Here is a 15,916-nt window from a genome sequence, read left to right as displayed (position 1 = left end):
CTTAAAACCATCTGGGTCACTCTCCTCTGATCCAATCCCTGGGTACTTGACTGAAGTCCTTCATAAGAGGGTACTCCTTCCCTTCTCCCTTTCCCCCATGGAATGCTCACTCCAGGCTGTTCTGTTGTGGTGCTGGCCCTCTCTGGATCATGCAGTTCTGTGTGATTGCCTTAGCTCCTTTGACAGTGATACGACGTTTACTCTGTTTCATGACTTTTTTTTTTTTTTACCTTTATCCTGTAAGAAATATTTTGATTGCTTCAAGTTTATGCATGTTTTACTTTAGTAGACATAAACACACTGCAAATCTATCATGTATTTCTACATTGCTAGCATTGTGCCCAAAGGATATAAAAATTATTAAATAACCATGAGATTGAATGTCCCACAAGTATGACGCAGCTCATTCTAGGGATGATTCATGATCTAAAGATGGGAGATAATCAAGTTCTAATCGGAGCGCTGCACTTCCGTCCGCATGACCAGTGGGTGATGGTATGCCTGCAGACACTGTAAGCTGGGGGCAGAGCAGCAAAGGTTCATGGGGACTATCATTACCAGGCAGTTCAATGGCAGGTGAGCTGAAAAGGATGTTCATACACAAGTACAAAAGCTGAGGGAAAAGTGATTGATGAATATATCCTTTTCTTTTAGACAATTCTTTCTGAGAACCGATACAGGCAAAGTTGTTCTACCCAGATGAATCATTATAGCCAAATGCCAAAAGAAAATATTCCAGATTTTCTTGGAGAATGACATGCTACCTCCCTGGGAAGTTTTATCATTCTCCAATTAATTGTTCTCTCTTCCATAGTCTTGCTATGGCTTGAGTATGTTTTTTCCTCTCTAAAATTCTAAATTCTGATTGCCACTCTGGCAGCCTTTGAGTGATGATTATGCCATGAAGAGGGATTAATGCCTTTTTCAAGGAACTAGATCAGTTACTACAAGAGTAGGTCATCATTAAGTAATGCTACCCTTGTATTCTGTCCCTTTTGCTTATTTCACTTGCCCTTGAGCTCTTCTACTATGAGCTGAAGCAGCAGGAGGCCCTCAATAGAAGCAGAGCAGATGCTGGCACTAGCACTGGGACTTCCAGCTTCCAGAACCATGTGCCAAAATAAACTTCTTTCCCTTATAAATTACCCATTCTCAGGTATTCTGGTATAGCAACAGAAAATGGGCTAAGACAACTCTCCTGGTATGTTGCCTATACTTATGATAATTCTTATTTTATTTTTCCTTGTTTCTCATATGGCTGCCAACATTATAGAGTAAATTCTATTCAAGAACAAAAACTATCCTGTTTATGTATCATCTACCAACGACTAGCTTCTAATAACTCATTTGGGAAAACTTGGCCTCATAAAAACACAACCCAAAATTTTCATGTTAATTCTTTCTGATCCTCTAGGATCCTCTCACATGAACATAATTTTTATAATTCCTCTACTGTTGTTATTAAAAGTAAAGAACTAGAGTAGCTCCAGGAAAGTCTTATGTCAAGCTGCCCATTTCCAGTAATGGGACACAGATGAAAACAAGTAGGCATTGGAGACAGAATCAAACTGGGAAGTCTCAAGAGAAAGAATACCCCACTTTACAAATATCCATTAAGTTGCAATTCAATTAAAGCATGTGAAAGGAATTCATAAGTATCGGCAGACCCTGTAATTGCTTAATTAAGGATAGGAGCGCAACAAACACAACCACAGTAACAGTCTGATTCATTAGCACCTCTGTGATAGCAGAATAGGATTTCTCACTTAAACATACATTGGCTTTAATTGTGTAATTTGGTTAGGCACTGGTAATCAATGGGGATCCACCATTCTTGGGGGCAGGAGGATATTCCTGTTTCCTCTCCTTCCCTTCCTCTCATTAGAAGTTTTTGGTCTATTGAAACAGGCAGTTGATATTTCAATTAGGATTGGCTAGAGAAGAGACTATAAAGAGAGAGAAGCAAATGAAGCACTTTATTCAAAGGTACTCAGGGTGAAAGGACATACAGCCAAATCTTTATAGTTTGCCAAACACAAACCCACCATCATTTACTAAATCCCAGATATCTAGGTCGTTTCTTACTGTCAAGAGGGACTGTTTCTCACAGGTCAAGAGGGAAACTGTAATCAAAAGGGAAGGGGACAAGCAGGTGTTGGTGGCTCATGTCCGTAATCTTAGCTACTCAAGAGGATGAGATCTGAGAATTGTAGTTCAAAGCCAGCCTGGGCAGGAAAGTCTATGAGACTCTTATCTCCAATAACCTATTCAGAAAAAGCTAGAAGTAGCACTCTGGCTCAAGTGGTACAGTGCCAGCCTTGAGCACAGAGAGGCTCAGGGACAGTACCTAGGCTCTGAGTTCAAACCCTTGGACTATCAAGAGGAGGGGGTGGGGGAGGACAAAAAAAAAGCCAAAGGGCAGGCAAAGGAAAATCTCATTTTTTTGTTTTGTTTCATGTGACTAGGTAACTGGTTAATTATAAGTCACCTGCTGTGATCTACATATGAACCTCCTGCCAAATGGCTGTTGCCTTCTGGGTAGTTTGTCCCCTAAGTTCTATGCAAGGCGGATGACATCCATCTTGTGTGCTCCCTCCATTGGCCACCTGCCTCAGTCTGTAACTGATCAGACTTCCGGCTATACCATCAAAATGCAAATGGGGGAAGGGACAGACTCACTCAGTAGGTTAGCAGAAGATTTCAAAGATCTAAGGCAGTGCCTGTGGCTCATGACAATAATTCTAGCTACTGAGGAGAATGAGTTCTGAGATTTGACTGCCGTTCAGGCAGTCAAATCCACAAGACTCTTAGTTACCTGCCAAAAAAGCTGGAGTGGAAGTGTGGATCAACTGGTAAAGCACCAGCCATAAGGGAAAAAGCAAAACCCCAGAAGTGGCAAAAAAGAAAAGAAAAGAAAAATATCTGATACAAGACTCTTTAGATTACTTTTCACTGAATTCCCAGATTGTTCTTTTCTTTCAATTCAGGAGAAAACACTTGGTTTACAAGATGGAATCCTTAACACTTGCTACGCTTAGTCAACAGGACAACTTTTTTTTTTTTTTGTCGGTCATGGGGCTTGAACTCTGGTCCTGGGCGCTGTCCCTCAGCTCTTCAGCTCAAGGCGAGCACTCTATCACTTGAGCTACAGCGCCACTTCCAACAGGACAACTTCTTGAATTGTGTTCTCAGCATAGCTACTACCCAAGAGCTAAGAAGATGATTCAAAATAAGGAAACTTCATCTAAAGGTCACAGTAACAGGACACATGATTTATGTCTGCTGGTGCTACTAAATAAAAACATGAGCCAGGTGCCCGTGGCTTATATTTGTAATCCTAGCTGCTCAGGAAGCTGAGATCTAAAGATGATGGTTCAAAGTCAGCCCAGGCAGGAAAATCCATGAGACTCTTATCTTGATTAACCACAAAAAATAAAGGCTGGAAGTGGAGCTGTGGCTCAAGTGCTGTAGTGCTAGCTTTGAGCAAAAAACAAACAAACAACCCCCCCAAACCCCAAACAAAAACAAACAAAAAAACACCTCAGGGATAGTGCCCAGGCCCCCAAGTTCAAGTTTCATGACAGGCACAAAAAAACAAAACACACAAAACTAGGACAAATAAACTTGCAAATATGTACCCTACTCCTCTCTAAAGGGAGACTGAGGCACATAGATACAATGTGATACACACAAATGATGATAAGCAAAAAAGAGGGTGCGTGTAAACTTCTACTGCTCTAATGAAAGTTATGTATGGGGTTCCCTAATAGTTGGATGAGAAAAAAAGATGCTTGTAAGTAATGCAGGCTGCCTGGAAATCTTGACTTCCCTGTAAGAATGGACTGTGATCTGCCTCCAAGACTGAAATAAATATGCAGAGGTGGCACAGTAGCAGGAAAAGGGACCTTGAACAGGACCAGCTTGGATGGTGTAAGGTCGTCTGCTCGACCAAACCTAGGCCAGGTGCTCAAAGGACTAAAGGGCAAATGCTTTCAGGAGGCTCTGACCTGTTAGCTGCAGCTGACTTTCCAGACCCACCTGCTATCCCATCTGACCAAGCAATCACTCCATGTACAGGGGTGCAGGAACCGTGACAGAGAGGCCAGCTGGCTCAGGCCAAATGCCACTCCCTATCAAGCTGTGGGGCCGTCTGCCCAAAAAAGGCCATGTAAAAATGGAAAGTGTCCACCCACCTTGAAGTTCAGAGGGCTCTCAGAAAGGACGGGATTAATGAGAGCAGCACGAAAGGGGTTGCTCTTAACAATTCTTGACCTTCCCTTTGAGAATAATGCATGCCTCCCCCCTCCCCCCAAACTATTTCTTCCAAAATGTCTTTTTGCAAAATGTGGAGTGCATACCTTCGGAATGTACAAGCTGTACTTCAAAAATCACAGTCCAAGCAAACATTGTTACTCCATGGATGCCCTGTCTATACCTGCTACCTCACTGCTGCAGCTCCTTTTGCTCATTGGCCAGTGCTCTACCAACTGAGCCAATACCAAGGGCCTTTTTTTCCCCCCTAAAAGCAAACACTTCACTCACATTCTCAAGTCAACCAATTAATCTGATCTCCTCAGTTCATTGTTCTCTTCCTAATTACCTCACAGCCTTTCTTCATTCCTTCCCCTCATTTCCTATAATATTTTCTCATTTCATCTTTTTTTATATCCTCATTTTCCAGGAAGATTTCATTGAGTTCTACATTCTACGATTGGTATTAGGAAGGTATTTACCTATATGTACTATATGTACTATATGCACTATATGTACCTTCCTGATTCTTGGACAAGAATTACACTTATAGATGTACTCACATCTGTGATAATTAGAATGCTACCTTGCAAGGTTATCTTTCATGGATTACTAACTTTTTACTTTCCAGGCTACATTAGATTTTGGGGGAGCTAAAAACCTTGTATTTAATAAGTCTGCTCCTTACTGCCCACATGTGCTCACCTATCACCTGGAATCTGCCTTTAGTTGAGTTACTTAAGGGTAATAAAACTATATTAAAGCAGGGTATAAAATTAACCCTCAAAAATCAATGGCTTTTCTGTATGCCAACAATGAGAAAAGCATGGCTGAAATCAGGAAGGCAACTCCATTCGTAATAGCACCACAAAAAATAAAATACCTAGGAATTAACTTAACCAAAGAAGTGAAGGACCTCTATGATGAAAACTTTAAAAACCTGAAAAAGGAAATTAAAACAGAACTTAGAAAGTGGAAAAATCGGTGCGGGGAAGTTGGCTCAGTGGTAGAGTGCTTGCCTTGCATGCATGAGGCCCTGGGTTCAATTCCTCAGCGCCACATAAGCAAAAAAAAAAAAAAAAGAAAAAAAAAGCCAGAAGTAGTGTTGTGGCTCAAGTGGTAGGGCACTAGCCTTGAGCTGAAGAGCTGAGGGACAGTGCCCAGGCCCAGAGTTCAGCTCCCACAACTGGCAAAAAAAAAGAAAAAAAAAGAAAAAGAAAAAAAGAAAGTGGAAAAACCTCCCATGCTCCTGGATTGGAAGGATCAACATCGTGAAAATGACAATACTTCCCAAGGCTATCTACAAATTCAATGTAACACCTATCAATATTCCAACCTCATTCTTCAAGGAACTAGAAGAGGCAATACAAAAATTCATATGGAACAATAAAAGACACCAAATAGCAAAAAGGATCCTTAAAAGTACTGGCACAAGAACAGACCTCAGGACCAATGGAATAGAATTGAAAACCCAGAAATGAACCTACAGACCTATAGCCATCTAATCTTTAATAAGGGAGCTAAAAAAATAGAATGGAAGAAAGACAGCCTTCTCAGTAAATGGTGCTGGCAAATCTGGTTAATCACTTGTAGAAAACTAAAGCTAGATCCTTATATATCACCCTGTACCAGAATCAACTCCAAATGGATCAAAGATCTTGGAGTCAAAGCAGATACTCTGAAAACATTACAGGATGGAATAGGAGAAACACTAGGTGTCCTTGGCACAGGCCAAAATTTTCTTAAATGAGACCCAGAAACACAACAAATCAAAGAAAGGTTGGACAAATGGGATTGCATGAAGTTGCAGAGCTTCTGCATGGCAAAGGACATAGTTAGCAAGATCAATAGAAAGCCCACGGATTGGGAGAAGATCTTCACTAGCCATACAATGGACAAGGGTCTCATATCTAAAATATACCTGGAACTCAAAAATTAAATTCCCCAAAAACAAATCCTCAAAGAAACTACTGCCCAATAAATAAGTGGCTAAAGACTTAAAGAGGAAAGAAGGATGGCCAATAGACTCATGAAGAAATGCTCAACCTCCCTAGCCATAAAAGAAATGCAAATCAAAACAACATTGAGATACCAGCTCACCCCAGTTAGAATGGCTATAATCAAGAACTCTAATAACAACAGATGCTGGAGGGGATGTGGACAGAAGGGAACCTTACTGCATTTGGTGGGAGTGTAAACTAGTTTAACCACTTTGGAAAGCAGTATGGACATTCCTCAAAAGACTCCACATAGAGCTCCCTTATGACCCATCAATCCCACTTTTGGGCATTTACCCAAATGATCACAACAGGACCATACTAAAGGTACCAGCACAACTATGTTTATTGCAGCATTATTTACCATAGCTAAGATATGGAACCAACCCAGATGCCCCTCAGTAGATGAATGGATCAAGAAAATGTGGTATATATACACAATGGAATTCTATGCCTCCATCAGAAAGAATGACATTGCCACATTTGTTAAGAAATGGAAAGACTTGGAAAAGATTCTATTAAGTGAAGTAAGCCAGGCCCAAAGAAACATAGGTCCCATGGTTTCCCTTATTTGCAATAACTAGTATATGTCTGAGACAAGCAGAAATGGTCAGATAAGTTGATGTTAGGCAAAATGAACCCCAAGATAAGGACTCAAATGCTTTTTCTTTCTTGCTATTGTTTCTAACATATTTAAAAGATGATTTCTTTGTTGCTTTATATGGCCCTCCCCTACGGTATAGCCCCTGCTTTCACTGTATTTGATGTCGGTATAATTTGTGGAGGGGAAGGGAAAAAACAAACCATTTAAATAGGGATACAGGTGGATCCATTGCAACAATGAGATGTACAAGACATTATGTCGAAAAAAGACTTTACAACTTTGGTGAGTGTGTGTGTGGTGGGGAGGGGGGAGATGGGAAGGGATGGGAAGGGGAAACAAAGGAGGAGGCAACAATGCTTGATAAAAAATGCACTTATTACCTTGCCCATGTAATTGTAACCCCTCTGTATGGTATTTTCACAATAAAAAAATGCCTTAAAAAAAAAAGAACCTCAGGGTCTTAAAATGCTAAAATAAAGATACAGGTTGACCCACTGTAACAATGAGATGTACAAGACACTATGTTGAAAATTAACTTTATAACTTTGGGCAGGAGGGGAAGTTGGGGAGGTGGAGAAGGGAAGGTAGGGGAAAAACAAAGAGGGGGTAATAATGCTCAATAGGAAATGTATTCATGTAACTGTAACCCCTCTGTACAGTATCTTTACAATAAAAACATATATTAAAAAGGAAAAAAAACTATATTGACAAAAATCATGAGTAACTTCCTGAATGACTAGCATTATAAAAAGCACTTCACTGATTTGTAAGCTTAATCATTTACATGAAGTCTGGCACTGGTGATTCCTTGGAATTCTCTCTCTTGGACTCCAGAAGACTACTGTCATGGTTTTCTGTTCCTCTAACCATGTAAAAAATGTTGGCCTACTTTTCCATGCTCATGTTTCTGCGGTGGTTTACTTCTCCTTAAAGTAGCCTAAAGGTACTGAAGGAGTTTGAATTCCTGCCCTATGTTGACCATTCCCTGAACATTTTGCTAAGCTCCCCTGTGGGAACTTTAGCTTTACCACAGAAACCACAAACATTACATACTGAAAACCAAATCAATTATCTGTTCCCTAAACCAGTTCTTACGTTTATGTTGCCACTAATTGATAACATCACAATCCAAGCCTCTACCTTGAATAGTCTGCTTTCCTAGACACTTGACTCAATTGTTCCAATCTATCTACCACAATTAAGTGTCAACTCAATGCATTCTTTACTTAAACCCTAACAATTACTTAGAAAAAAAATTCATGGGAGAAAGGCCAGTTCCTTTCACTTGCTTCTTCTTGACCTGGTTGAATGCAGATACCATATTCCCCATATCCATGTACCTAGAATATGTACTGTGTCCACCTACTGCTTTCTTCCTCAACATAGCAAGCTCTTCTCTGCCATCCAAAACAGTTCCTAAGGAAGGCATCTCCTGATCTCCATGCAAAGAACTTCCCATTCCCTCCTTTGTCTTTTCTCCACAATTTTCTCATCTGATGTCCAACAGTACTGTTTATATACATATCCCTTCTTCCCTCATATTTCCTGAGCTTATGGGTCATTCTTCCTATTCACATTGTGGGACAATGTGAAGTTCTTTGTTCCAGAGGCCTAGGGGGAAAGACAGGAGTCTTCCTGTCAGGCAGCTCAATGTGAGGCAAGAGAAGGCTGGCACAGCTTCTTTCCTTCTTTATTCCCATCAAGGGACAGATCAGAGCCTTCCTTTGGAAACCACAACTGGGTGTTTACTGCACAACAAGGGCTCTGCCCATGAGGAGTAGTTATACAAATGCTAACTCAGTTGGGATCAGTGGTGGTAGTAGTTACAGTCCTTACTACTTAAGAGGCTGAGGGGAAAGGACCACTGGCTCAAGGCCAGCCTAGGCAACACAGCAAGACCTCTTTACCACACAACAATGACTACAAAATAAACCTTAAAAACATTAACCCCGTAACTACTGGTGATCTACTTCATGATAGCTTTATTCTGGGCTCATCTTAACCCTGGAGGCAAGGAATAATTTCTAGTTATAATTAACTTGTACAGTAAGGCTTCACACATAGCAAATAAACTTCTAAAAACCATCTTCTTGGACACAGTTGAGTCAGGATTCAAACTGAAATTCTGTTTTCTCTTAAGACTTTTTCTAAGACCCTGTAGTCCTGCCAAGTTTCTAAAGAACCCAAAGATGTGTATAATATAACAGCATATACAACAATGGCAGAAGGACAAATGTAAAGATTATACTTTTTATCAGGTATTTGCTGCAGTGTAATCTATCTTTCAAACTGTACATTAACTCAGGCAATGCCTTGGAAATGTGAATCTCAGGGTAATGCCAAGACCACAGAGGAGCTGGCTGATACAAAATGATCAGACAGCTTCTGTTTAAGCAGGTGAAATGGGAAGGATTCTGCCCCAGCCAAGATAGGTCCATATTAAGAAAGCTAGAGTTTTCTTTCCCATATGGATTAGTGAGCCAAATTTCTGAGAAAGAATCATAGTTTCTCCTCTTCACCTCTGGGACTAAACTGCCAACTGTAAACTGTTAACTGTTTCTGTATATGAGTGAGGTGAATCAATCTATCCATGTATCTATCTATCTCAAACTTGTCAACAAAAATTCACCAATGAGAAATTTCTTAGGCACAAATGGTCCTCTGAAAGGACTTTCTTATTCACTACTCTGTGGCGCCTCAGTTTAGTGCAAAATGAAATCCACAGAAGCACAAGTGCAGCCCTCCAATAAGGTATGAATTTGGTGCTGTGGGTCTGGTGTTATGCTTCAATTAGTCACTTCAGGAAGACCATCCAGCTGTATAGTGGTCATTAAGTTGACAGGAGTTTACAAGAGCACCTCATGGATACAGCATTGCCAAGCAGCAATAGAAGCTTCAGGGCATGTATTCTTATCTCACATAACTCAATCCTTTTTAGCTGGGGCCTCTGGGAGCCCCTATGGAGATAAGAAACTCTCAGTGCCTTCTAGGAAAAGGAAGCCGAGGCTGTCTGGCAGGAGGCAACAAGCATGGTTCCTGCTTCTCTTTCCCCATAGCAAATTCTATTCAAGAATTCAACAGAAGAAGTGCTGAGGCAACAGGACAGCAACAGAAAAGGGAGCGTGCATCTGGGGAGCACACGGCACATGTCTATTGTGAGAGGATGAATATGGGAGGGGGAAGGCGGGTGAAGGGAAATGACAGCTTTCCCTCAAAGAGTCAGGCTGCCTGAGAAGGACTGAGTGCAAATAAATAATTTTATTATTTGACAGCAGTGAAGAAATGAAGCGGGTGGCTGCTTGAATACATAAATGTAAATTGCTCAAAGAGCACAGTTCATACATGGTCTTGCCTGGGAGACATTAAGCTACTAGAAAAGATAGGGTAAGAGAGAGAAGCATTCAGGCATCAAAGAAAGAAGGAAGGCTCGCCCTAGCATGTCACCCTCAGTCAACAAGAAATCACTATAGATGCAGGAGCCTGAGAAAGTAATGTCATGGTTGGGCTTTCATAAAGGATTGGGATCCTGATGACATATGAAAAGAAGAATAGAGAAGCACTTGGCATTGCCTGGGGATCTCCAGCGGCATGGTGGCTCAGCTCTTCCGAGGCCTGCCGGTCAAACACAGTGGGGTGGTCAGTCTAAAGTGGCTAATACCAACTATCAGAACTCAGTCATTACAATTTTTTTGTAGGCCTAGAATTCACTTCACCTAAGCTGGATGAGCTTCTCTGCTATGTTTTAAGCTATTCTTGTATGTTCTGTGCTTGCTGGAACAAAGGAACAATCAGAAAATCTTGAAATGGTAGCTTTGTATCCTATTTTGAGATAAAAGCATTAGGTGGGCTATGGGGCCTTTCTAAACCCCAGGGAGAAGGTGTATGGCCTTCAGAGATGACTTCTGAGCTCCAGGAAGAACTTTCAGGGTAACATACAACATGTAAGACTTACCTGCCAGCAAGAAAGTGATAAGGCAAGTTTCCTTTGGCAAATAAAGTTTAAGACGAGAACCACTGAAGACATATTCCACCACAGCTTCCGAACGACCTGCTCGCTGAAGGAAGGGCAGGAACTGCTTGGCTTTCTGGGTATCCTAAAGGAGAAAAAGAGAAAAAAAAGAAAAGAATCAATGGAAAGCATTGGAGCCCCATTAAATATTTTATTCTTGCTAGGATAAAAACATGGGCAGACAGGGCTAGGGACATGAGTCAAATGGTAGAGTACATGCTTAGAAAAACATAAAACTGAATTTTTAAAACTCCAGTTTTCTACCAAAAATCTGGCAGACACAGGAAACTAAGCAAATAGTTCTATAAAACTGGTTATTCTGAAAATGTGACAAGTCACGTGTTACACATCTAACCTTAACAGAAGAACGAGTTGAACAAGAGTTTCTAGAACATTTTCATTGCATTCAAGGGATATAGGTTGCTTAGAAATTGAGTTCACTCCTGCTCAGGCAAGTAGACTTTATCTTCTCTCAACCTTAAAAGGGAGGTCAAAAGATCAATACTATTCTTCTATGGAGGTTAATTTAACCTTTGATAGAAAGGAAGATACATAGTAGTTAGAGAGGGGGTGGAGGAGGAGAGCAGGAAGGAAAAGGGGAGGGAGGCAGGAAGGAGGAAAATAGGGAGGAAGGGGCAATCTATGTGTATGACACTGTGTCACATAGCCCCCAAAACTTTTCTCAGGAAACCATAAGAAGTCCATCTTCAATTACAAACAGGTCATGTACGATCCTGAACTCTTTCTAGTTTCTTAACCCTGACCTGAGCCCAGCCTTCTTTGGACACCAGTACAGCAGTTCCTGGACCAAGTGCATTTTGAGGAAGAGGTAGAGCCTGAGGCATATTGCCCTGGGAAATCTGTAACAGCAGGCCTCCTCCCTGTAGACAAACACCTCAGACGAGGCAGGACAAATAATTATAGAAACAATAAAAGCATAAAAGTGCCGAGTAATTTTGTAAACTGTTTTCATGCATCAATGAAGTTTATGCATTCTACTCTCAGGAGTATCAAGTGTGGACCTTTTGAGCCTCAAAGCTCTGCAGCACATAGGAGCTAAGGGCTGTCAAATTATTTCAGCCTCTCAAGCTAATTAAGGAGATGATAGAGCAAGCAAGCGTCAAAGTATCATATCACATATGCTGGGGGAATAGTCTCTAGATGCAAGAACTTGTGAGGTTTTCAGCCCAGCCAGCAGAACTGTAAACCCTCCGAGGATAGTAAGTTCCACACAGTTTCCTGACTCCTCTGACACAGGAAGTCTGCACTCAGTCAAGCTCTTCCTTTCTGACTCCACTAGCAACAAAGCTATTATGTTTAAATTAATGTATGTTAGATAATAAAAATTTAACAAGCCATCAAGTAGTTCAGTTTTCTCAGAAGCCAAAGGGGTTTCTCTCATTCTGAAGCAGTGAGGTAGGTTGGGATGAAAACAATATTTATAGTAATGCAATTCATCCCTCCCTTCAAAAGAGGAGACAATCATCCAGCCTCAGCGTTTCTAATGGCACATTGGTAAACTGTAAGCTCACAATGAGCTTTAGTGAGTTAGGAACTCCTCCATTGAAAACATGACACATATTCTGCTGTACATACACATTAAAGCAAGAAAATGCCTTTCTGGCAGTTGGCTAAAGTCCAGAATAGTCAAGCAAGACAAATGCTCCATGAGAACAAAAGCACTACCTGATTAAAATCCTTTTGCCATACTAGTCTATATCTGGGACAATATTCATGAGCTGAGCCAATAAATCAACAACAATTATCAAATTGACTATTGCGAATCATGAGGTAACCTAATGTCTTAAGAGAGATGGACTTTTCTTTAAAATTGGTGTGATCTACATTTTTAACACAGATTTTTCCTTGTTGCTGTTTTTTGGATATAGTTATTTGAAAAAGATGTGTATAAATAAAACACTAAATATGCATACCTGCATACCTGTAGGTATGCCTTTAATATTAATACTAACAAAGAAGTTGCAGTATTTCCTCCTTCCTTTTGTGTTACGGTCCCTAAGTTGGTAAGCAAAGCATTACTATGCCATCAGGGGAGATACTTAGACTGAGAATAATCATGGGGAAATCAGAGGATCTTACTGCTATCTATGCAACAAAAATCCAGAGATATTCTTGATTCTTCACCAAGTCTCAACTTACAACAATGGCTCTATTCCAGAAACGACATGGGAAGATGCCATAGTCCACACACAAAAATAAGGAGTGAAAGTAAATTTTGAAAACTGAAGGGGAAACAAAGTAGGAGGCTACAATGCTTGATAAGAAATGTACTAATTATCTTGCCCATGTAATTGTAACCCCTCTGTACAGTTTTTCACAATAAAAAAAAAGAAAAAAAAAGAAAACTGAAGGCATGAAAGCAAAATTTAAAAGCCTATTAGTACCAGCTATGTTCAGATGCAAAATTAGAAGACAAGAAAAGAGCTCCTCAAAGGTTCAGATGACATGAGATGTCCATGGAACCTCCGTTAAGAGGAAAGATGGCTATTTCATCTAAGTCGACAGAATTTTAAGAATGATCGTATGAAGACAATTAAACTGAAGAAAAAACAAAACCTAAAAGATGTTGGTTCTTTGTTCAACTCAGTCATAGTCACAGAATGGTTTGATCATAAGCATTTCTCTGCTAAGCACCCACCTTTTCAATATAAAACATCCTGAAACCTCTTATACTTGTTTCAAGTGCACAGAAAAGATTGTTAGAAATATTAGCAATTTTTATCAGGTGATAGAATAATAAACCATTCCTTTCTATTTTAGTCATGCAAATTATTTTAGGATTTCTGATTGTATTGCTATCAAAGTAAATGAATGTGCTTACATTTTCCTTTCAAAGGGCAGGTCCAAGTATAGTAATATGCTTTAGTTTTGTACTCTAGTTTCATACTTACTTTTTAGGGTTAATAAGAGAAAGGAAGGTAAGTAAAAAGAAGATAAGAGACAATCTCACTATGAGAAACAAAGCATAACAGAGACAACTTTAGGCCCCATTGTAAAGTTGCAGGTGCCTGAGGGACCTTAAAGATGAAATAAAGTGATGTTTAAGTTTAAAAGATGTCATTAACATGACATCCAACAATCCAGAATCATAACTCACCCAGATTTAGTAAATCTAATGTCTTTAGAAATTAAAAAACCCCACAAAATTTGAATAAAAAGGAAAAATGTAAATTCAAAATATATTTAGAAAAAAAATAAATCTTTGAAAAGAGGAGCAATGAGAGATAAGAACAATGGAGGTTAATGGGAGGTGACTATGGTAGAAGTACATTATATACATGTATAAAGATGTCGCATAATTAATATATAGTAATACAAAAGAAAAAAAATCAACTAGAATGAAGAAAAAAGGGTATAGTCCATATGGCATAATCTCAGAAAGTATTATAGGTCTCATATTTATGAGACAACAATATTGGGGGCTTGTTAAACCAAATCCTCATTTCAAGGTAATCTCAAATATTTTTGCTTAGAAAGCTATATGCAGGTTCTTGCCCTTAGGTGTTTTATGTGTGGCTTATTCATGTAAGGTTTGTGAATTTAGTGTCACAGTTTCTTACATTGACTCAAGGCTTTGAGAATCAAAGTAGATAAATTAACTATGGTTCTTGGTTATCTATACCAATATTCCTCTCCATTGGTGTAAGTAATCAGGAAGCAACTCTATTTCTATGCGGAGAAGTCTTTTTTGTTGCACTGCTAGTTTTCACATTACCTGTGCTCCACAACAAACTGTACGTAAGTATTTCCCTGTACTCTTAGAAAAGCTAATTTAAGGTTGCATTAGCCACATTTAACCTGCTATTGTGGATGGCATCTCTTTAAGGAATGTTTCTGCCTCCTCAATGCACCTTGAAATTGAGAAAGTAATGATGCAATAAATGTGCCTGGGGTGACTTCATTTCAAGCCAAGTTAATATCTATACCTCAAATTTGGAAGAACAGGCTTTAGAATGATGTTCAAGAAATGCTGGATGATCCTTTGAGAGGAAAAGGTTATAAACACATCCTAATTGAGCTAGGGCCCTGGCTCAAGTGGTAGAGCACCTATCTAGCAAGTTCAAGGCCCTAAATTCAAGTCTTACTACCGTTTCTTCAGTTACCACTCTTATTATATATTTCCATCATGCTATCCACTTCTGGCTTGTCAGGCAAAATCTCTTCCAAATGTGGGTAGGTACCACACATCTGACAATGAGGAAAAGAAAATTCCCTCATTAGTTAAGACAAGACTCTAGCTTTTACTGCAAACAAATTTCCTGTGTTCAGAAATATATACTACAAGTAATTTTACAATGAGTGACTAGGTTGGAGAGAGTAGGAACATTGGGTGTAGGGAGTAAAGTAGGAGATGCATAAACTCTGTACAGCAGGTTATCTGATAGGACACTAGCCAGGTTACCTGTAGCACAGACCTATACAGATATCAAAGTTCTGTGGAATTTTGGAACAAGTTATTCATATCCCATAGATACTAGCAAAATGAATTCTATCATTTTTCCACTTAAAAGCTCTGTACGATAGGCAGGAAACTAGAAAGCATTGGTAAAAAGCAAACACTGCAGCACTTAATAGAGCATAGGAAAATAGAGGAGATTAAACATATTAGTTAACAATTAGCCACTCAAAAGGATCATGTGCAAGTCTCAAATGGGAACTGTTAATAACAAATTTCACTAATTAGTTATCATCATCACAGTTACTCTTACAAACATCACAGGAATGCTTGTGATGTTAGTAGGGATTGCAGGGTGGGAGCATAATCTACCAGCACTGGAGCAAGTCAATGTTGAAAAAAAATCAATTCACTCTGAACAGCCTTCTTTGGAACCACCATGTATTTTGCTACCAGCCCCAATGCTTCTCCCCTAAGGAGAATCAGCGACAAACTAAGGACCAAGGATTCCACAACACAATTATATTTGGGTACAACCAATCTCAAAGTTGAAGCAGTGAAATCCTTGTGGACAAGAGGACAGATATAGATAAGAGTGTGCAGAGATGCAAACTTATCACTATGGATACTGAAGCAAA

The 15,916-nt window shown here is 39.7% G+C and overlaps 1 protein-coding gene across 1 annotated transcript in view; it reads right to left on the bottom strand.

The window, feature by feature from the left end:
- The window catches only part of Snd1 (staphylococcal nuclease and tudor domain containing 1), a 446,310-nt gene that overhangs the window by 147,913 nt on the left and 282,481 nt on the right, over nt 1-15,916 (bottom strand). Inside the window, exon 15 of the mRNA XM_069996698.1 lies at nt 10,805-10,946. Within this exon, the coding sequence (XP_069852799.1) occupies nt 10,805-10,946 (142 nt within the window). The remainder of the gene's footprint in view (nt 1-10,804; nt 10,947-15,916) is intronic.

This window comes from Dipodomys merriami, unplaced genomic scaffold, assembly GCF_024711535.1.
Source record: "Dipodomys merriami isolate MVZ:Mamm:240054 unplaced genomic scaffold, mDipMer1.0.p SCAF_5, whole genome shotgun sequence".
Classification (NCBI taxonomy): domain Eukaryota; kingdom Metazoa; phylum Chordata; class Mammalia; order Rodentia; family Heteromyidae; genus Dipodomys; species Dipodomys merriami.
Note: the sequence above shows the minus strand (reverse complement) of the source record. Positions and strands in the feature narration are given on the sequence as shown.